The sequence below is a fragment of the Eurosta solidaginis genome, chromosome 1 (genome assembly GCF_040869045.1).
Source record: "Eurosta solidaginis isolate ZX-2024a chromosome 1, ASM4086904v1, whole genome shotgun sequence".
NCBI lineage: Eukaryota > Metazoa > Arthropoda > Insecta > Diptera > Tephritidae > Eurosta > Eurosta solidaginis.
The window spans coordinates 312379877-312403514 of record NC_090319.1 but is presented as its reverse complement, the minus strand read 5'-3'; the positions used below and the strand labels follow the sequence as shown (position 1 = coordinate 312403514).

The following is a 23638-nucleotide window of genomic DNA, read 5'->3' as shown; positions in this document are numbered from 1 at the left end:
TATTTTTTGCAATCGGACGTACGTAGGCAATCTTCCACAAATTAGGGAAGCAAGATGTCGTAATACAATGATTAATAATGTGCGTCAGCGTGCTAACGATATAGGGCATAATCAACTTCAAAAATCTAATAGGTAAGCCATCTTCGCCAACAGCGTTAGATTTTATATTATTGAGGTATTTAGCGACATGGAGCTCCGATACAGTTCGAAAGGTACGTCAGAGTATTTGGTAGAAGGATATGGAAAAAACTGCGGTGTGGAGCTATTATTCGAAGCACTAGATAGAAACACCTCATTCAAACTATCAGCATTTAACGTACATTCTATTGTATCCTTACATCTTATTCGAAGACTCTTAATATTGCGCCACAGCAAGCCTGCAGGAAGGGAGGGATCAAGTTTACACCCAAATAACGTTGTTTTTCTTTCCTAATGACGCTTAACGTATTGCAAAAAAAAAACATACATGCTCCTAAAAGCTTCTAAAAGGCGTATTATTGGAGTCCAAAAAGTATCAAAAATAGGCTATTTATGGCGCCAGTATGTGTCATAAATGAAACTAGGCTCATATCGGGCGACCACCACAAGAAAGAAACTGCTTTCATTATCTGACTACTTATTGCGATCATAATGTTTGTAAACGCTGCTATTTAGTACTCCTTTTTGACTCCAAATGTTTGCTGGGCTAATACTTACTTGTCATCCATTATCTATAAATTATAAAATAATTCAAAAATTTAGCTTTGATTTAACATATATTTTGTTTTATTTGATTATTTATTAATAAAGTTCTTCTATTATTATAATTTGTGATTTATATTATTCAGGTTATTTTTTGCATTAGCGTTGCAAAATCGTATCAGATAACATATTTTGTGTGTGTGTTTATTTTAATTTTTTTTTTTTTTTTTTTTTTTTTTTGATTTGGCTTATTGTATTAAATAATTTATATTAAAGTTTATATATTAACCTATTTTATTTTCCATAAATTAAGTATGCATTCTCACCATAACAAATATTCATATTTGTTGCTTTAACCATAAAGCGGCTCCAACATATTTTGCTCTTTTTCGACTAAACTTTATAGAATTATTAATTTACATAGCTAAATATTTTCTATGTATAGTATAATACATAGATATATCTATTTAAGGTTTTTTGGTAGCATATATAGATTTGGCGCATACGATTCGCTACATTTACACCATTTTAATGGTATACTCGTAGATCAAATTTCTCTCAAAACTGACTAACCCTGGAAGGTAATCGGTTCTGTAAACTAATGGTGAAGTAGAAAAATTACAAAAACAATGATACATCGATAAAATTCCACAAAAATATTTCCCATCATCATTAAAATAGTTCCGACTTGAGGTACTACAACAATAAATATAAAATACAATTTACAACATATAAAAATAAATTTCCCAAGACAATCTCCAGACAACACAATTAAAAATCATGATGCAATAAAATGTACAGATAAAGTCAGTAGCAAAACAACAAATGGCTATCATATTTCGGTCATGAGTTTTATGAAAGAAGGAGGAAAGTACTAATTTTTGATACTATGTTGCTACTTTATGTGATATCTGAAATGAAATGTAAACCCTTTATAGAAAAGCCCAAATGAGATAAACTTTTCGCCACAGAGAATGGGGAAAGTGAAAGAAAGTAAAAAGAAAAAGATAAAAAGAAAATAGAAAACTAAAGAAAATGGAGGGTCAAAAAGAAAAACAACAAGCGGGTTAGGGGGGCTTGGAATATACCCGCGGTAGGTATGCCTATCGTAAGAGGCGACTAAAATACCAAATTTATTCAAGGGGTTGTGTTGCGCAACTCTTGCCAGCGCAATATACAGCTTATCCAACCAAATTACCAACCTTACCTATCCGAGGAGAATCCTGTTTCATTACCAGCCGAGGCTCTGGCGACACCGATCTCTTCATGGCTCTAGGGGGTGGGAGGGCGGTAAGGCCTAGAAGGTCGCATGTGGTATTCCTATCGCTGCAATAATAACAACAGTCATCGGCAAACGGTAGCCCTTAAACAAAATAAGTATAAGCTAATCCAACACTTGCTAAGCGATCCCTAGTATTCATATGTTGAACTCCTTTAATGAAACGCACTAGTTTTCAGTTAGTCGCAGAACTATCACATTGGGAAACGATACTTATTCTAGTTCTGTTCCCTCGGAGTGCTTTTAACTGACATTTTCAGAAGCGTGATGTCTGACGATTTCGCCATTATGCCCTTTAAAGAAAGTGCTTCAACAGCGTTGCGTTGGTTAGCAACAATTCGACGGTAGTAATTAAACCTGTCATAAACCCCTGAGAAAGAGAATTCTGTAAATAAGTTCTGAAAAGGTATGTTTCTGAGATAGGGCGTTTTTGAAACGGCAGCTGGGACATATTAAACTTATTTATTATGCAAAAACCAAAAAGCAAGTGTTCATTACAAATAGTAACATAACAAATGTTAATTTAGAAGAATGATAAAGTTAATTAAACGTGACACATCGTGTTAATTTAAAAAGAATGGAAGTGTTAATTTAACGTCACACATCGTGTTAATTTGACAGGAAAAATAATGTTAAACTAACGTTGAAGATAGTGTTGATTTAGCATGAGTTACTATTAACTTAACAAAAGATAGTGTTGGTTTACAACGAGTTCAAGTTAACTCAACCACTGCATTCATGTCAATTCAGCATGACTTTCGTGTTAATGTAACAAAAATTCATGTTAGTTCATTCCGATTTGATCATGTCAAATTCACATTATTCCTTCATGTTTATTTAACATGTGGGAATAGTGAAAAAATTGATTCATGTTAACCCCTTGTTGTCTGATGGTACTCTCCAGTACCACTTCTGATTACTTTAAAAGCTATTAGTAAGTTTCTTACATGATGCAGACCAACGGTACTTTAAAGTAAAAAACATAGAAGCTATAAACGGAATTTTTAATAAAATTCGTTGGTTCTTTGCTTTTTATACTCATTTCAAGTAAGTGTTTTCCATGGTACGGTCACAAATTAGAAGTGGTGTATTATTTTAATTATATCTTGCTAAATTCTTAAAATATCTCTTCTAAATAAAAACAAAGTGTATGTTTTGTGAATTATGTGTTCAGTTTTGAAGACACAAAGAACTTTACCTTTTTTGTTTACCAGTGAGCTTTGCTTTTCCAAAGGAGACTTGTAAGTACCGTCGGGCACTGCTGTCCTTGTATTTTCTGATTTTTATACACAGCTTTTTGCAGATACTAATGGATAATGGCTGGAGTTCACGGAAGACCTTTGTCAGAAAATGAAATTGCTTCCATTTTGGAGGAAATTGCAATCGATAATGAGCAAGATACGGACATCGAGAGTGTTGATGAAGATCAAGAGATGATGACTTTATCGAAGGAGTAAGATCAGTTTTTGATTGAAGTTCTAAATCAAATTCAGGAAGAAGAAAATGAAGAGACAAATATATTACCAGTAAACGTGAGAAGCACAGTTTTCCAAGAACCATTGCGAAGAGGGAAAAAAATCATAAAACCTCCGTAGTTTCACAATTTGACTCTACAGACGTACCAGTAACTTGATTTTTTGACGATATGGAAACGCCAACACAATTTTTCCTATCTTATATGGAGCCTATTGGGGAAGGGATCATATTTTATTCGAATTTATATGCGGTACAAAACAACAAAACCTTGAATTTACAAAAAAATAAAATTTTAGTCATTTATATGCAAAAACTTGTTTATGGGATACCATCAACTCTCATTATTTTACCAGTGAAGATCTGGCTGTGCCCATTGCATCAAAAACCATGTCCCGAAACAGATTCGATTCAATCTTACGTTTTTTGCACGTAAATGATAATTCTAAAATTCGAGAAAACAATAAGGATCGACTATGATTGAAGGTCTGAATCAACGTTTTCTTCAGGTATACCATGGAACGAAGGAGCTATCACTTGACGAATCTATTGTCTTATGAAACTAATTAAGCGTGGTTACAAATTATGGTGCTTGGTGGACCAACGCGGATATATCAAAAAGTTCTCTATATACCAAGGAAAGGACGAAGATGTCAAAGAAAAGTACGAGGAATATGGCCTGGGAGAGAGAATAGTTTTATCTCTCATAGTAGAGGAGTGGGGAAAAAATAAGTACGTGTACTTTGAAAATTATTTTACATCTGTCAGGCTACTAGAATTTCTACAAATGCAGAAGGTTTTGCGGTACAGTACGAGGAAATCGAAAAGGACTTCCTTCAAACATGAAAGCGAACAAGAAAATGAAAAGAGGTGAGCTCTATTCGCGAACAACTATGAACGGTGTAACTTTTTTAAATGGATTGATAACAAGCCCGTACTGGTGGCTTCCAACTTCCATGGCACTGAGAAAAGTACTGTCCAGAGGAGAGAAGGTAAAGTTCAGGCAATACATGTTCAATGTCCAACCGCAATTAAAGGTTAAAATTCATTCATGGGTGGCGTAGATCATGCAGATCAATTGCGTTGTGCCTACGGTATAGGAAGGCGAAATGTTGGCATAGATTGTTTTGGGGGCTCTTGGAAATAGCTTTCGCTAATTTCTGTTGTATATTGCCAAAGCCATGATAAAATTACTCTTCTAGAATATAGACGATCCGTTGCACAAGGCTTAATGACGCAAAAAGATGTTATCAACAAACAAAAATTGAGTCTTACACCAACACCTTCAAGCAAAAAACGTCGTGGAAATGGTGAGTCAGTATCACAAGATATCCGATTAGGTAATTTGGGAGTACATTGGCCAATATTTGGAGAAAGTCGAGGAAGATGTGAAATGTGCAGTATAAAAAAAAAAATCAGTCAAAACCGCATTCCAAATGTCAACACTGCGGAATATTTTTGTTCTGTTATGACATAAAAAACTGTTTTTCTGAGGCCCGACGGTACTTCTGAGTAACATATCATTTTTTTATACTAGAATATTCTTGAAATATTTTGTTAATTTTTTTTTTTTTTTTTTGTTTATTTTTTTTGGTCAACAAGTTGAAACCCTTGTGAGTGATCGTGTTGAAAAATATTAACCTGAAAAAGTGTTAAAAAAGTGTTGATTTAACACGGAAATTTATTTGGGTGTGTATAAAAATTTATTATTTCTCTGAGAAAATACTTAATTAAAAAATTATATATATACGCATGTATATATATTGAGTTAAATGAAGTTAAATGAAGTTAAATGAAGTTAATTGAAAGAACAGTTAAAGTGGTTTCCGCTTTTAAACCTGACCTAGCGCGCCAAGGTAATTTTTTCAAAAAGATCGAAATCTTCACTGAGCCGATTACAGTTTTCCAGACTAAGAAAGCGTGTTCGAGAGAAAGTGAAATGCAAAGCATGCTTGCCCATAATTAAACCGTTCTATATCTAAAAGCTTAATTAAATTTATACATACAGTAATTTTTGTACAACTTTTTCAGCGCCAGCAGCATCGTACTATCTATCTAACGTCTTTTTGTTTTTGGTTTTGTTGCGAGTTTAATGTCATCTTCCTTCCACTCGTCCCAACTACACAAATTTTAATAGCTTACAGCTGTTGTGCCCATTTATAATCACATTAAATGTAATTATCAATATGTCTTTGTAAATTATGTTGTATGTCTGTATGTATGTATATGTGTTACAGCTAAATATTTATGGCTTTTATGTTTTGTTGTTGTTGTAGTTATGCATGTAAACATAATAGAGTCACTTAAAATCACTATAAAAATACAATATTAATATTATTTTAGCCTATTTAATTTTTTTAATTTAATTTAAATATTTTTTTTATTTTTTGTTTACTTTAAGCTGCTGCTTTTCCCACACATTCTTTTTAATTAATTTTGCACATCCTTTTTAGTTTAATTTTACTTCTATTTCTTTAATAAATTTTGTATTATTTTATTTTTTTCTATGCAATTAACATCCTTAATTCGATTTGAGTTATCTATTTGTAAGTGCTAGTGCATTTACCATTAAATAGGAAGTGCAATTGGAATGCATATTTTGTTGCTGTTGTTGCCATGCATCACTTTGCATTAACGGCATTTGACTGGGCAACAGATGTCGCCAGCAATTGTCTCGTTTGTTTTTGCATGGATTTTCATATTTGTGTGTTTCTTTTTTATTAAATTGCTGTTTTTGTTTTAGTAGTTCTTGATTTATTTGCTTTTTATTCTTCTGCTGCTGCGGCTCTTTCTCCGTATAGTTTTCATTTAATTTTTGTTTACATTTCATCAATCGTTCAAAGAATGAGAATGTTGCCATCCGTAAATCAACAATCAACCCAATAATAGTTATTATTTGTACTGTTAACGCTGACGCTGTTTTTGTAATTGATGTTGTTGCTGCAATACTCATAATTGCCATTAGTATCATTGCCGTGGCTGTAGGTGGTGGAAATTTGCGGCTTGACGATGAAAAGTATGAACTAAAAAAATTTGTCATACTGGAGCCAGATGAGAGAGTGACTGCAATGAGAAGAAGAAATCGAGTAGTTAATGTAATTTGATTGTTAACAATTACTCTAATTAAGTTGGAAGAATCAATGAAAACAAGTAAGGACGGGACTGTCTTCGGCTGTGCCGAAGACTTTATACCTTTCATGAATGGGGCTGAACAATAATCTTATCCCGCTCGTAATCTCCAAATAATATATAAGAAAAGAAATATATAGTGAACAGATGTACATACCTAAACTATTCTTAAGATAAATATAAAATAAAAAATGGCAAAAAAGCCGCTTTTCTGAACGATCGGTTGTATGGGATATATATTATATATAGCTCTGATCGAAATGATTTTTTCAGAAAATCTTCTATGATATATTAAAATATATATCACCGAGTTTCAAGTTAATACTTTTTAAATTAAGAAAGAAATTGCCAAAAATCTTTATATCTGAACGATCGGTTGTATGGGATTATATTATATATAGCTCCGATCGAAATGATTTTTTCATGAAATCTGTGATATATTAGAATAAATATCACCAAGTTTAACGTTTTTATGTTGAAAATTAAGGGAGAAATTGCCAAAAATCTTTCTATCTGAACGATCGGTTGTATGGGATATATACTATATATAGCTCCGATCAAAGTGATTTTTTCAGGATATCTTCTATGATATATTAGAATATATATCACCGAGTTTCACGTTTATACTTTCTAAATTGCGGCAGATATGACGAAAATCGTCTTATCTGAACGATCGGTTTTATGGGAGATATATGTTATAGTGGTCCGATCCTACCGGATCCGACAAATGTCTAATATAATACAAAAATACATCCTTGTGCCAAATTTCATTGAGATATCTCAAAATTTGAGGGACTAGTTTGCGTTCAAACAGACAGACGGACGGACAGACGGACATGGCTATATCAACTCAGTTCGTCGCCCTGATCAATTCGGTATACCTAATGGTGAGTCTATCTTCTATATTTCTCAACTTTACAAACATCGGACCAAAGTTAATATACCATTTCATGTTCATGAAAGGCATAGTTAATCAAGTTGATTTTGCCAATTTAGCGACACGCTCGCGCACGTGAATGCTGTAGCATTCCTTTTCATAGCGAAGCAGAATGATGTGATGACGTTATACAGGCAATATTTATCCGTTTAAACGTTGCTCTAACTTTGGTTTATCCAAATGACTTCTGAATGTTTTTTATCTCCTAAAACAACTCCGTCTCCCAGTCTCTTCGTCACTTTTCTCTTGCTTTCTTTTCCTCATCCTTTTTCGCTCATATCTCTCAATTTCGTTCTTTCGTTTTGTATCTCTACCTCTCTCTCCGTACATTTCTTTTTCTCAGTGTCCATTTTTCTCGAATTTCTATTACTCTCCCTCCCACGCTGCGCCTACCTTCCTCTAACTCTATTTCTTTTTCTGATCTGTTTCCTGAATATATTTCTAGTAACTTGCTACCTAAAATAAAGTATGCTATTTGATTTTTTTACTCATGTCAGTTCCTGATTTCCCAATTACCCAAAAAAAAAATTTAACAGCGACACTTCCTGTGTGTATATGCAGCTTTCTTGGAAATTTTAACAAAACCGGATGAGCATAAAAGCACCGTTTTCACAATTTAACCTAATTCAACATATATGTATGTATACAATATGGTGTAGAGCTATCGCTGAACGTATGTTTGAACGTTTGGTTGATAGCGAACTCACATGAAAATTGCTTACTTTCAATTAAGTTTCTGTTCTCTGGCGGCCGACGTGGTATGGTGCTCGTGTGCTCCGCCTACTACACCGAACATCCTTGGTTTACTTTCAATTTGAAGTAAGTTATTTATTAAGCGGAGTCGCTCTCGGCAGTGATTTGGCAAACACTCCGAGTGAATTTCTTCCTTGAAAAGCTTCTTAGTGATAACTCACTGCAGACTTGTACATATTTAGTCGCAATGCTCAACAACCTTAAAACGTATCTAAGCGAGAGCATCTCGTATATATACTTCGGAGGGCGCGCGAGCCATGAAATTCATATCCGAGCAATAAATGTACTTTCGGAGAACTTAACTGTATGCAGTTAGCTTTTCGCTGTGAAATCGAGTACAAGCAAACAATACGTGATCTACATTTTCCAGTTCGGTAGGACAATATGAGAGAAAGGAACCTTCTTAACCCTAGCCCTACATAAATACTACTTGAAACATCATGCCTACTCAAAATCTGGGTGAGGTGGTAGCTTATTTTGCCGTGCTTCCACTAATATCATTTCTTCATATTCCGAACCAACTTGAAGGCACAGGACAATTTTCTTGATTTCTCTCACCGGCCGAATCACTTAGATATTGCTCGTGACCTTTCATTTTTTCTCCTTATGTTCAGATGCTTGCTCGGTTCACTTGATTGTGATCACTGAACGAATTAACGGCGCATCATTAAAGATAATGTAGATGACGTATTACCAAGGATTTTGATTGCTTTCTTTTGAGCCGGGGATACTTTTTGTATGGGAACCTTCAAAAAACTTTACAATTCCTTTTCCTGTTTTCTGCTGTTTATTTGTTCCGTTTAGTTTTCTAATACGTCTATTATGTGTTCATTTGCGCCTTTATAAATATAATTACCTACTTATAACATTATCTTTGAATTAATTTCGCTTCAAATATCTACGTATGTATGTATATAACCTAGCCGCAATGGTGGCAATATAATTTCAATGCAATATGCAGATAGTATCTCTAAATTAATTCACAGCTCACCTCTCGCTGGCACCGGATCCTTTTGCGGTGTGCCCAATTCAATTTCCTTATACTCCTGATACAAATCACCAATTTGTGCTGTACAACGCAGCACCAAACTACCGCTATTGCTACCAGCAATGTTACCACCACCGCCACCAAAGCTATGCAGCGAATTCATGCCGTAACCATTGTTACTGCTGCTGCCGCTGTTGCTGTTGTAACCGCCATAACCATGACCACCGTTGTGGAGTAGCAATGGATTTGCATTGGAAAAATGAATGCCCTGTAGCTGCAATTTCAAGCTGATACGCGATGCCATCAAATTGTCAATGGTACGAATGTATTGTGTTTCCACATTGGCAACCTGTAACGAAACAAGGGGAGAAGGATAAATAGTAAGGGGGGCTCAACGAATGGTGGTATTAGGGTAGGAGGTAGCATGTCACTGATTTTGTTGCATAAACAAATAATCACGAAACTGAAATGTATTATTAATTTTTAGCAGGGAGTATAATTGTCGTCTAAAAGAAGTTAGGAGTTAAACGACCGGCATCACTCCTCTTGTCAATAACGAAAAATTTGAAACCGTTCCTCACTTCAATGCGAATCTTCTATTAGCATGGCTTTCGCAAAATGCAAAACACTACCACCCCGCTAAATGCCCTAAATACGCAGGTGAACTACGGAGTTTTCTACTAACTTACTTAGTTGACGCTTAGCCTTTTAAACGGTTATGGCCGTCCAACAAAGCGCGCCAGTCACTCCTTCGACCTGCCAAGAGGCGCAAATTGGTCACACCAGGGGATTATAAATCGTTTTCCACCCAGTCCTTCAAGCGGAGTAGGCGGCCGCCCTCTTTCTGTGCTTCCATAAGCGATCACTCTGCTCAATACGTAAGAGAAACAGATGATGCAAATATTGTACGTTCTCATCGATATCACTACGTTACTGACGCCGAAATATCTCAAGGGTAACGTTCGATTACACTCTTAACTTCAATGCGTCGCCAGTCTAGTCGCCTGGTATAAAAACCTAACCTGGGAGAGGCTGCAGTCCTTCAAAATTGCTGCACCCAGAATTGCCACGGGATATCACTGATGATGATCCCTGAACATTACTTAACTTAGTGACACAAAAGAGCTTCACATGGAAAAACATAACGAAATTCTGAATAGAGAGTTTTTGATAAATTGTCATAAACCTGGACACACTAGCAAACAGCTTGCTGACCTAGCCCCGCCTCCAAGAGGGATAACGGAGCATCTTCGTAAGCATTATGATGAGATCCGGCACCTATCCATGAACCATTTGATACAAATGGGAGTAAAGAGGCCCTAGGCTTAAACCATAAAGAATCGTGTTTACCGATTTAGCTAGGTCGCCAATGCTGATTGCTAACTTTGGAACCTTAAAATTAAATAGAGAAAATTATAAACCCAAAAAACTAAAAATTAATTTTTTTGGAAAAAGGGCAATTTGTTTATTTGTTCGCTTCCAACCAAACACGCGTTTACTAAAAGATTTCATGGCCACATCATATTATTCTATCAATTCAGATATGATGAAGTTGGCCATCTAGCGGAATTTTTTTTGTATAAATTTTATCACTTTCACCTCATTTAGACGGTAAAAAATTGTGATACATGGATTTCAAATATAACAACGAACATTCAATAAGTAACTCAGAGAACCGTTTAACTCAAAACCCAAAAACGCACACTGCTTCTGGTAAGAGGCTGACAATATTTAAAAGCCAACAACTGAAATCCAATTAACTTTGCAACTTCAGAAAAATAGTTATAAAATTTTTTGACTGAACTTAAGTATTTCGCAAAACAACAAACCACAAGCAACATATTTTCAACTTGTTTAGCGCTTTTGGAATGTTGAGCAAATATTGCGGTTGTATTCGTAATGAGCCAGATTAGTGATATCAAGTCAAAGGCGCTAACATGAACTTCAAACGGTAACCAAAACTGGTATTTGTTTGCCAAAGTTGAAATCAGCAGAAATTAGGTTAATTTTCGAGTGAAACCACGTTTGAATTATTAGATGCATAAGTAAATGCCACAAAACAGAATTAGAATTATTTTTTACACCTGAACTGAGAACTGAAGAAAAAAAAATGGTACGATGAACAGTGCTGCGTTATAACAGAAAGAGAGCACATTGCCTATAGGGCTACATTAAAAGCAAACACAACAAGGAGAGTGTGCGAACGCTACCACTTGTTAAAAAGCGGAGCTTAACGCCTTTACAGGAAGGAAAAACAGAGGCAGAAAGGCGTAAGTGTGAGAAGCTTGAGCTACAAGCCACCGAGAATGACACCCGTAAATTTTATCAAAAACAAGTAAGGAAGGCTAAGTTCGGGTGTAACCGAACATTACGTACTCAGTTGAGAGCTGTGGAGACAAAGTAAGGGAAAATCACCATATTGTAAAAAGAAGCTAGGGTAACCCTGGCATGTGTCTGTATGACATGTGTATCAAACGGAAGGTATTAAAGAGTATTTTAAAGGAAGTGGGCCATAGTTCTATAGATGGATGCCATTTAGGGATATCGCCATAAAGGTGGACCAGGCCTGACTCTAGAATTTGTTTGTACGTATGTGTATCAAATGAAATGTGTTAATGATAATTATAAAAGGGAGTGGGCTTAAGTTCTATAGGTGGACGCCTTTTCGAGATATCGCCATAAAGGTGGACCAGGGGTGACTCTAGAATTTATTTTGTACGATATGGGTATCAAATTAAAGGTATTAATGAGGGTTTTAATACGGAGTGGCACTTAGTTGTATATGTGAAGGCGTTTTCGAGATATCGACCAAAATGTGGACCAGGGTGATCCAGAACATCATCTGTCGGGTACCGCTAATTTATTTATATATGTAATACCACGAACAGTATTCCTTCCAAGATTCCATGGGCTTTTGATTTCGCCCTGCAAAACTTTTTCATTTTCTTCTACTTAATATGGTAGGTGTCACACCCATTTTACCAAGTTTTTTTCTAAAGTTATATTTTGCGTCAATAGACCAATACAATTACCATGTTTCATCCCTTTTTTCGTATTTGGTATATAATTATGGCATTTTTTTCATTTTTCGTAATTTTCGATATCGAAAAAGTGGGCGTGTTCATAGTCGGATTTCGGCCATTTTTTACACCAATACAAAGTGAATTCAGATAAATACGTGAACTGAGTTTAATAAAGATATATCGATTTTGCCTCAAGTTATCGTGTTAACGGCCGAGCGGAAGGACAGACGGTCGACTGTGTATAAAAACTGGGCGTGGCTTCAACCGATTTCGCCCTTTTTTACAGAAAACAGTTATCGTCCTAGAATCTAAGCCTCTACCAAATTTCACAAGGATTGGTAAATTTTTGTTCGACTTATGGCATTAAAATTATCCTAGACAAATTAAATGAAAAAGGGCGGAGCCACGCCCATTTTGAAATTTTCTTTTATTTTTGTATTTTGTTGCAACATATCATTACTGGCGTTGAATGTTGACATAATTTACTTATATACTGTAAAGATATTAACTTTTCTTTTAAAATTTGAATTTAAAAAAATTTTTTTTTAAAAAGTGGGCGTGGTCGTTCTCCGATTTTGCTAATTTTTATTAAGCAGACATACAGTAATAAGGGTAACGTTCCTGCCAAATTTCATTATGATATCTTCAACGACTGCCAAATTACAGCTTGCAAAACTTCTAAATTACATTCTTTTAAAAGTGGGCGGTGCCACGCCCGTTGTCCAAAATTTTACTATTTTTCTATTCTGCGTCATAAGCTCAACTCACCTACCAAGTTTCATAGCTTAATCCGTATTTGGTAATGAATTATCGCACTTTTTCGATTTTTCGAAATTTTCGATATCGAAAAAGTGGGCGTGGTTATTGTCCGATATCGTTAATTTTAAATAGCAATCTGGGATGAGTACCCAGGAACCTACATACCAAATTTCATCAAGATACCTCGAAATTTACTCAAGTTATCGTGTTAACGGGCAGACGGACGGACGGACGGACGGACGGACGGACATGGCTCAATAGAATTTTTTTTCGATACTGATGATTTTGATATATGGAAGTCTATATCTATCTCGATTCCTTTATACCTGTACAACCAACCGTTATCCAATCAAAGTTAATATACTCTGTGAGCTCTGCTCAACTGAGTATAAAAATACGGCGACAGACGGAAGGTTTTAAATCCGCGGTAAACTCCTGTAAGAACGAAAACGGCGACCTTGTAACCAGAGAGCACTTAGATTTTGCAGTGAACACTTCTCTCTGCTGGTAAATGGAGAGTATGATGAACCCAAGTCAAAGAATAAAGTGATTGGACTTTATTAGTGCGGCTTCGTATCTTGTAAATCTACCATTAACCAGATTTATACTATGCGCCAAATCATTGAAAATAAAACACCGAAAAAAATAAATTGACACACATCAAATCTTCGTAATTTTAAAGACGCTTTCAACTTTGCAAAAGGAGCTGCCCATATGCCGCTATGTCTGAATTTGGATTCCCCGCAAGACCGAGCTGTTTGAAACTAAATGATGTTTCAGACAGGATGACCTTTATCGTTCGATTTGTTTAAACCAATAGTGGAGAAAATTATACGAACTGCAGAACGTAACCACTCTGCAATATTCTACGAGTCTCATATCGTAGCCGACCTGCTATTTGGCGCAATAGCATGGACCATGTCAACATTAGGTGAGGCACATCTGGGAGTGTTCGAGAGAAAAGTTCTTCGAAATATTTGCAGAACTCACGCATTGGTGACGGCAAGTACTGAAGAAACTTTAATGATAAGCTTTACGAGCTTTATGCAACCATCAACACAGACCAGCGAATTACAGCGGCTACGCTGGATTGGCCTTGTTACGCGAATAAAAGATGAGATGATGCTCCCGCTAAAAAAGGTATATTTATCGGAACGCGCCTGTGGAAGCAGAAAAAGAGAGCTGAAAGGACCAGGTGAAAAAAATATTTAAATTCTCTTGTAGTTATCAATTTGGCCCGATGTTTCGGTACGAGTTGAACTCATTTTGTCAGTTAAATTACGCTTAAACTTATTCTGTAGTTATTCAGTCTAATTTAACTTAAGTTTAAGCTGAGTTTATCGGCCGATCTCGCAGGGTTAAACTCTAGTTAACCTATCAGTTATCTGCGCTCGTTCGAAATGGCGTCGAATATACCATACAAACATTTGGGCTTGAACATCATTAGAGCTAATGTTAATAACTGGGTATACTTCTTAAATCTCAAGAATTCATTAGAAGCAGTGGCTCAATGCGAAAATTATAGCGTACTCAGCAAGAGAGGGGATTTTTTATAGAGCAAGAACTTCTATTAATTAAGTTGAAAAAATTAAATTTCTAACTTGTGGTTCTTAAACTGAACTCAAATGTAAGATTTCATACTCCAGTATTTTCACGAAATAAAATAAAATATATATAATTTATTTTATTTTTGATTAATTACACTTCACATCTGCTACCAATCAGGTGTTTATTTTTCACAATATAGCTGTTGGTGTTACCAACTTGGAGTTTTTTTTTTCAACTCCACCTCAACTCGGTATATAATGTAGGGTATCAACTGGAGAAATGTCTTGGGTATTCATTTGAGAATTGTACATTTCCCACAATCTCTCAAAGGCTGGATAATAATTTGATAATGATATCCAACTCGAGAACTCTAAATTTTACAAAATTTCTCAAAGGTTGGATAGATTTGAGAATGAAGTTGGATATCAAATCGAGAATTAGATATATATTTCGCTGGAGAAATATTCTTCCATGTTTGTTGGATAAACAAAATCCAGCCATTGCCGTATCTACAAATTATGTAGATAATAAAAAAACCAATGTTTCCACACAAAAAGGCCAACCCCAAGGGCGGCCTTAAATTGTGACTGAAAAACTGCTCAGTAGTTTAACTGAAGTTTAAATTTGACTTGAGTTTAAGCAAACTTAGTTTAAGCTTAGCATAACCAATTACTGAAAAACTGGGCCTAAATCCATTAAAGTGTTATTGCCAGCAATGGCCTGAAGCTCAAAAGAAAGCGAAAGGATAGTTTTGATTTAACCTAAGCAAATTTTACATGCATTTAATTCTAAAGACCACATGCATCTCAACAGTTCCATATTTTTTTTTTTTTATAAGCAAGAGTCCAATAATATTTCGAGGTGAATTTTTCACGTTTCTTTACTATTTATTCAGCAAATATGCTAGGAAAGTCTTCTATGCTCTACTCATACATACAAATGCATATGTATGAGTACATTTATTTTTCTGCAGCGAATTCAAAGTTCAGCAATAATGAAATTCTGAAATTTATTGTTGCGTAAAGCAGTTAAACGCTGAATGTGTTTTTTTTTTTTTCTTACTGAAAGTGGTGGCGTAAGAGAAAATGGCAAACTAGAACTAGAAAAATTGTATGCAATTTAAAAAATCTTTTGAAAAAAATACATGAAAAAATACTGGCATACAAATACAGAAATAAATGAAAAATAAAACTCGTGCGAATATAAAAAAAAAATTGTGTACATTCAGCGCTAGCGAAAGAAAAATACAAATGAAAATGCAGTGTGGCAGCATAAATCAGAGCAAATGCGTAAAATGCATATCAAATCTGCAAGCGAACAAAATAACAACAAAAATTTTAAAGAAAGTAAAAAAATAAATAAAATTTTTTCGTCGACAACATAAAAAGTGATGGATAGTAAGAAAACAACGTTGAGCGAGCACTGATAAACTGCGTACCAAATGAGCATAGGACAACGCTAAAGTGCCGCTCATATCGAGACTAGTTCCTGACTGGTGCTGCTGTTATACTATTTGAAAGAATTACTTATACTGATGAATGGAAATTTGAAGATAATAATATAATTATAAAATAATTTGTATAAAGAAGCGCAACTGCAAATGGAATGCTTTTTAGGGAGCAAAATACGTTCGATTAAAGAAAACAAAAGTTAATTAAAAAAAATTACTCGTTAAATTCGGTATTTAAAAAATGAATATTTTGAAATTTACAAGAGCTCGCCCAGGGGTTGAAGTTAAATTTAAATATATTGGGCTATTTGAAAAGAGCTTCGGTGACTTATTATCGGTAACAACATAAATCCACAGATTAACGGAACCTCCAGCGGGTTACGGGGCTATGAGTTATGCCTATCATAGAAGTGATTGCAACACTCAATTATTCAAGGGGTTGTGTACGGGAAAATTTTCAAGGGGATGCCAACACAATTTATAGCTTCCCAATCGAATTTTCAATCACACCTAGCCGTGGTGAATCCTGTGTCCGAGATTGTCGGACTTACACTTTAGTAGTGCTTGTTAGTGGAACGTACCGTATATAAATTCGGCAAAGGAACATCAAAATCGATAGCGCTACCCAAAACTGTCAGAGGTGTCTTAACCCTACAACAACAACAACAACAACAACAACTACTACTACTACAAATCATCGTTTTTTTATCGACTTAACATCATATGCAAAATTCACGACGCGTAATAGAATTAATATCGACGAGTCATCGGCCTTTTATTGGTTTCTTATTGGCTTGTTATCTATAGGTTACAGATATTTTATCGATTATATATTGATATTTTATCTGTTCTTCTTTCATAACAAACCGATAAGTCGTCGCTAATATATCGAAAGTTCGGCTCACTTCGATAACAAATCGATACATTTTATAACAAATCATCAACGTTTTAAAACTATATCAATGACTTGCTTATAATAAAAATATAGCCTTTCGATAGAATGTCGATAAATGCTCGATTAGGTTAGATTAGGTTAGGTGGTAGTTGCCCTGATAATGATAGCTCACTTGGACAACACGAAGGTCCGTTGCGATACCACATACACCAAAAATAACGGTGACTTAGATCTAGCTAATTAGAGAATCGTTGAGTAGCAACGATAAAGCTCCGAATGATACCGATCTCAACTTTGGATAAATCCTCGGGAGATCCAAGTGAGTTGCGACCGAAGTAATTTCGCCTAGTTCTGGCAAAAGCTGGGCAATCAAGCAGCTGCAGCAGGATGGAGTTTCCAGTATACTGAGACGTACCGCATGGATACCCATGGGACAGTGCCCTGTCAAAATCCCAATGACCATTGATAGCTGAGCCTTAGTGAACCCAATTATTTCAGCAGACCTGCCATCCACTTTCCGTCCAACTTCGACCCATCCGTGAACAAGTTAACCGGTCCCATGCCCCAGATAATTCCACTTCCCCACTCCTCCCTCGGGGGAACGACTGGAGTGAAGATTGCATAGGGAGCGGTCATCGGCATACAATAGTCCGTCCTGCTAGAGTGTCCGAAGTCAGAAAGCCCATAACCCATATCACGAATATTATAATAAAAATATTATAATAAAAATATAGCTTTTCGATAGAATGTCGATAAATGCTCGATTACAAATCGTAAAATTGTTTATAATAAATTGCTAACTCTTTGATTACATATCGTTAACTTTTCGATAAATAAGCTGCAACTTTTCGATAAGAAATGGAGAGCAAACAATCGATAACTTCGTAAAAATTGTATAACACACGGATAAGAAATTAATCTCGTCTATACCACACCAATAACAACCCGATAGCTCGGCGATAAAAACATTGATAGCACGCCCATATCGCCTCGATATCAGACCAAAAATCATAGATAATTATCCGTACACCCTTCGATTGCAAATAGATTACACGCAGTTCGGTTTCGCTTCCGGACTTGGTTTTGCTTTGGTTTTAATTTCTAATCTTTACTTATGATAAATATAAAGATACCCTAAGCCTGATCCACATAGAATCGGTAAATCTCTGTTATCAAAATATATTGTCCAACTCTTGCAGAACGAGAAGGCATACTCCTACGAAAGACACGAGTCACTTTTGCCCAAAATCGTTCTGGATAATGTCACAGGCTTAACTCTTACTTGTCGAGATTTGTACCCACATGACACCAAACAATTTTTAAATTGTTATTTAGAACTTACGTATCTAACAGCTGGTAAATAGATTGAGCATTCGCATTTTTGTTGCATAGTTATATATAAGTATATTTTTTGAAGTAGTTCCTGTGCAGTCTTACTCACTATATTTTTTCCGTGTGCCATGAAAAAGCACAATAATAATACAGCCCTGAGAAATCACTGAAAAAAGCAACACAATAAAATAAATAGTGACGCTAAAAGTCAACTAAGTAGGTGTTCTGATACAAAAGCAAAATTTTTACACAAATAAATAAAATAGTGCTACGTTTTACATTACTCAATTTTATTTGCAGAGTATACATCGAAATATTTAAGATTTATCATGACTAAGAATGCAATATTTGAACATACCTAGAAATGCCTTAAATTGTGTTCATGGGAACGCCCTCTTTTAATCTAAAAATAACTATAATTACTGGATTTCTTTTTTTATTTTAAAACCATTTGTCTGTAGCTTGTACGTCTGCAGTTAAATCATTTTATTTAAAACTAGTGAGGCCCATTGAACAGAAGCTCTGCTAATTGTCTCTGTACAGTCAAGCAATGCACGCACGACCCAAAAAAGTAGTTTGAAGTTTATCACACATTTTGCACAAACCAAGCTGAGTTCGTAGTTTAAGCAAACTTTTTCACCTGGAGCCCAACATTGTGCCCCCCAATGTAGCTTTGAGCAACATGTGCACATTCTATTCGATTATTTAGTATCAGAAAACAACGTCTATCAGTAAACAACGTCAGTTCCAAACGATGTGATTCGTAACATAGTGGTCCATAGAAAAAACTACCAATGCTGCGGGTGAGGTGTCCTTACGGAAATTTCTTGTGATGAATTTTTAAGTGGGGCGCCCACATTATAACTACTTTACATGTTCATTCTATTCGTTGAACAGAGGTACACCTCATAATCCCGACTTTCAGAATTCCGACAACTTTCAGAAATCCGTACAAAGCACAACCAATGTATAACAAAATCCCGACATACCCAAATCCCGAAAAGACAAAAAACTACTATATTGTTACGAATATTAGCAACACTAAGACGTGTACCTCATAGTCTCGAATTTCAGGATCCCGACAGTAAATAATTCCGACAATTTTCAGAAATCAAAATTTTAGAAACAAGGTTTTTCAATTAGAAGAAAATGTTTCTAAGCGGGGTCGCCCCTCGGCAGTGTTTGGCAAGCACTCCGAGTGTATTTCTGCCATGAAAAGCTCTCAGTGAAAACTCATCTGCCTCGCAGATGTCGTTCGGAGTCGGCATAAAACATGTTATGCCCGTCCCGCCATTTTATAGGAAAAATTAAAAGGAGCACGACGCAAATTGTAAGGGAAGCTCGGCCTAAGATTTAGCGCCTTACATTTTTGCCAAAGTGATTCAAGGGGTTATGTAGCGCAACTCTTTCAGGCGCGCAGTGTTTGGCTTTTCCAACCCAAATGCCAACCTTACCTACCCGTGGTCAATCCCGCTTCGTTAACATGGATATAGGGGGTGGGAGAGCGGGATGACCTAGAAGGTTTCATGTGGTCATACCAAATCATTCTCGATATGGTCGGGGTCTTTATGGTGCTTCTTACCGGAACGTACCGGATCTGCATCCAACAAAGGATTATTAACATCATTAACACTCCCCAAAGCCTTCGAGGAGTGTCCTTATTGCTGCAACAACAACAACAACCACTTACGCAAAAAGGAGTACTACACAGAAATACTTCGGATCGGGTAGCCGGTGTTCCAGCCCCGTCCGAAAATAATCAAAATTTGTGGTTGCACTATTTTGGTGCTAAATCGAAAAGTACACCAAAATTAGTTTAAATATTACTCCGAAAAGTATTGACACTGCACTTTATTTTTTTCTGTGTACCACGAAATTAAACAATTTTTTTTTAAATCCATTGTGCCCAACTGTGATAAAAAGCATTTGAACCATACAAATCTTTATACACAATAAAATCACATAAATCCCGAAGGTACTTGCTTGCCTTTGTGTCGTGCGCAGAATAGTAGTTGAACTGAAATCAAATTTGTATGCTCCAATAAGCTCAATCGAATTTTCTGGCAACTCTGTTAAACAGTTGAGTAGTGTTTTCACAGAATTTTCACAGTTTATTTCACAAATTTTATTGTTGTTACGAGTAACGGCTGGAAAGCGGAATTGTTGTACCTTTGTGTTGAAATTTTTAACGAAAGTATTTGTTGTATTGTTTGTGTTGTTTTGTGTTTGTTGTGAATGTTGACTCATATTTTGATGCAATTTTTAAATGGGATAGAAGTACAAAATGCAACACAATTAAATAGAGTTACGAAAGGAAAGTGAATGATATACTGGCAATCCATCTGCAGTTCAGTTATATTGTTTGCGATGGAGTGAGAAAAACGCCAAAAAAAATGTTTACAGAACTCCAATGAGGCAACAAACAACTGTGAATTGCAAACTTGGAAATTTCATGTTTGCTAGGATGCAGTAAAAACACAAATTGCAATAGAACTTAAGTTGAGGCCGCGTATTATATTTAGATGTTTAAGTAAATTTATGTGAGGGAACTGTATTCAAACTTAATGTCAGTGAAAGGCTTGACGTTGAAATGTAGTAAAACTGCTGATATGAGCAATTTCGGAACTCTAGTAAGGTGATGGATGAAGGTGTTGGCAAAGAAGGTTTGGGTGTGAGTCAAATAGAAATGTCTTATGGCTTATCACTGGAACTGAAAAATTTAGCTAAAACACGTTCTTGAAAAGAGTTTGGTTTCGTAAAGAAGCCGAACATTGAATTTACGGCACTTCCTCTCAGAGATATTAAAATGAAAGCTGTAAATAAATCTGTGATGTATATTTATAATCTCGCTAAAAATTCTAAGTTAGTCAGTACCAAAAACTAACCTTTAGTAACCGAACTGTAACCCTACCTGAAACCGTGACTAAGAAACCCTTACTGAACTTGTAACCGAAAATGTAACCATAGCGAATAAATACAAGTATTCATAACTGAACCGTAACAGTCACCGTAACAATCACCGTGCCCATAGCCTTACCATAAGCATAACCATTAAAGCAGTATACATAGTATACAACAGTAAGAGTGACAGTTATCTTAACAGTAAGAGTAACAGTAACGGTAAAAGTATAACAATAACGGTAAAAGTAGCATTAATTGTGACTGTACCAGCAGACATAACTGTAACAGTAACCGTAACAGTAACCACAACTGCAAAAGCAACAGTAACAGCAACCATAAAAATTCCTATAAGCGTGCAGCAAACACAAAAATATATGTAATCGTGACAGTAACCATAACAGTACCTGTAACTGTGAAAGTAATCTGAACAGTAAATGCAATCGTATCTTGCTTTCTTACTTAATTGGCACTTCACCGTTTAAACGGTTATGGCCGTCAAAGAAGGCGAGTCAGTCGTTTCTTCGTTTGACAACTGGCGCCAATTGGTTACACCAAGGGAATTTAAATCGTTTTCCACCTGGTCCTTCCAGCGGAGTGGGGTGATCGTAATAGTAACCGTAAAAGTTACAGTAACTGTAACTGTAACAGTAACTGTAATTGTAACATAAACCATAACAGTAATCAGAGCATTAAATGTACCATAATCCTGACCTTAAGCGCAATCATAATCATACGACTTTTTGATACTTCGGCTAGTATTGGGAATCGATACCCGTGTTAGGAAGACACCTTAATCTTGAGTCGTAGTTCAAAAGCTATCACAAACATATATAAAAAAGTTTGCCGAGTGGCTAGGGGGTTAAATTTTTTATATTTATAAATTTAGACATACATAAATATTACGAGAAAACTGTCGCAAATTTTGCGTGAGAACATGACCTTATAAGACAGCTCGATCTCGGCGCCCCCAAATAAGGGATATAAACCAACGCATCAGATTGCTTGTGGATGAACACAAAAGCGGGCGAAATGGGAGGAGCATCCAAGTGGCTGTAACCTCTCTGCCGGTGTAAGTAAACTTTGGTTCACCGTAAAGTCCCTATCGAATACGTCTAGGCACAATGACAAAGTTTCCATCGCCTTTGGCGATAAGGTGCTGTCGGATGCGAAAAAATGCGCGAGCGCTTCCTGCCGACAATACATAATGCGTTATACGGTCGACAAAGATAGAAGTAGAGCCAACTGACACGCACATATACATAAATTCAGCGCGTTACCAATTACCATCACCGCAAAAAGAGGTTGAGGATGCCATCGGTCATGCTAAACCATCCAAAGCAGTGGGCCCAGACCGCATAGCCATGCCGATGCTTAAGAGCCTGGGAAAAGAGATTTAAAATATTTAGCACATGTCTTCAAACTGTCTCTTTCCACCTTTGTCTTTCTCAAAAAATGGAAAATGGCCAAGGTGGTCCCACTACTATAGCCTGGGAAACCAGCTAACATAGGAGAGACATAACGACCGATACCTCTCCTATCCTCAGTGGCCAAGATGCTTGAAGCCATTTTGCTCCCCAACTTCAAAGCAAATTTGCAGCTAGCCTGTCATCAGCATGGTTTCAGAAAACTCCATAGCACCACCACAGCGGTAAATGCCATTAGCACCCAGATAAATAAGTACTCGTTGTGCTAAACCTATCAAAAGCTTTTGATACGGTCAACCATGGCACGATATTGCAAGACCTGGAAGGGCCTACTCTTCCCCCATGCCTTAAAAGTTGGACCGCAAATCAGGGTGGTCGGCAGGCATCGGTACAATTTAGAAGCGAAACATCAAAAACAAGAAGAATTAAACAAGGGGTGCCACATGGTGGTGTCCTATCCCCACTTTTGTTTAATTTCTACATATCTAAGCTACATTCGCCACCAGAAGGAGTTACTATCGTTTCTTACGCCGATGACTGCACAATAATGGCCACGGGCCCAGGCCCACAGATCGATGAGCTTTACAACAGAATAAACGGCTACCTCCCTGATCTCCCCAGTTGTTTTCGCCTCGCGAAACCTGGCATTATCACCGACTAAATCCTCCGCGACCCTATTTGCAACCTGGACGTCCCAAATGTCGACCAATTTGAAAATCCACGTCGATGGCACTACGCTACCCAATGTCCTACACCCCAAAATCTTGGGTGTGAAGTTTGATCAGTTTCTCGTTTTGGTGAGCATGCAGCCACAACTGTACCGAAAATCCAGAGGCGTAATAAACTCCTCAAATCCTTTGCAGGCAGTACTTGGGGAAAAGAAAAAGAAAAGCTCATTACCACATAAAAAGCAATTGCCCAGCCTAAGCGTCCCTTATATGGTCGCCAAGCCTAAAACTACTCACTTGAAGAAGCTAAGGCCTGCCAAAATACTGCTCTCAGAACTGCCACGGGCTGTCTTCTTATGTCCCCAGAACACCATCTACATAATGAGGTGAGAATACTC

The 23638-nt window shown here is 36.4% G+C and overlaps 1 protein-coding gene across 13 annotated transcripts in view; it reads right to left on the bottom strand.

Moving 5' to 3' along the window:
* Positions 1-822: 822 nt before the first annotated feature.
* Positions 823-23638, bottom strand: part of LOC137237648 (uncharacterized) — a 548551-nt gene continuing 525735 nt past the window's right edge. For all 13 annotated transcript variants that reach the window (XM_067761531.1, XM_067761537.1, XM_067761536.1 and 10 more), the window contains 2 exons: positions 9244-9589; positions 823-6496 (listed from right to left, as the gene is read on the bottom strand). In XM_067761531.1, the coding sequence (XP_067617632.1) occupies positions 5970-6496; positions 9244-9589 (873 nt within the window). In that variant the 3' untranslated portion in view covers positions 823-5969. The remainder of the gene's footprint in view (positions 6497-9243; positions 9590-23638) is intronic.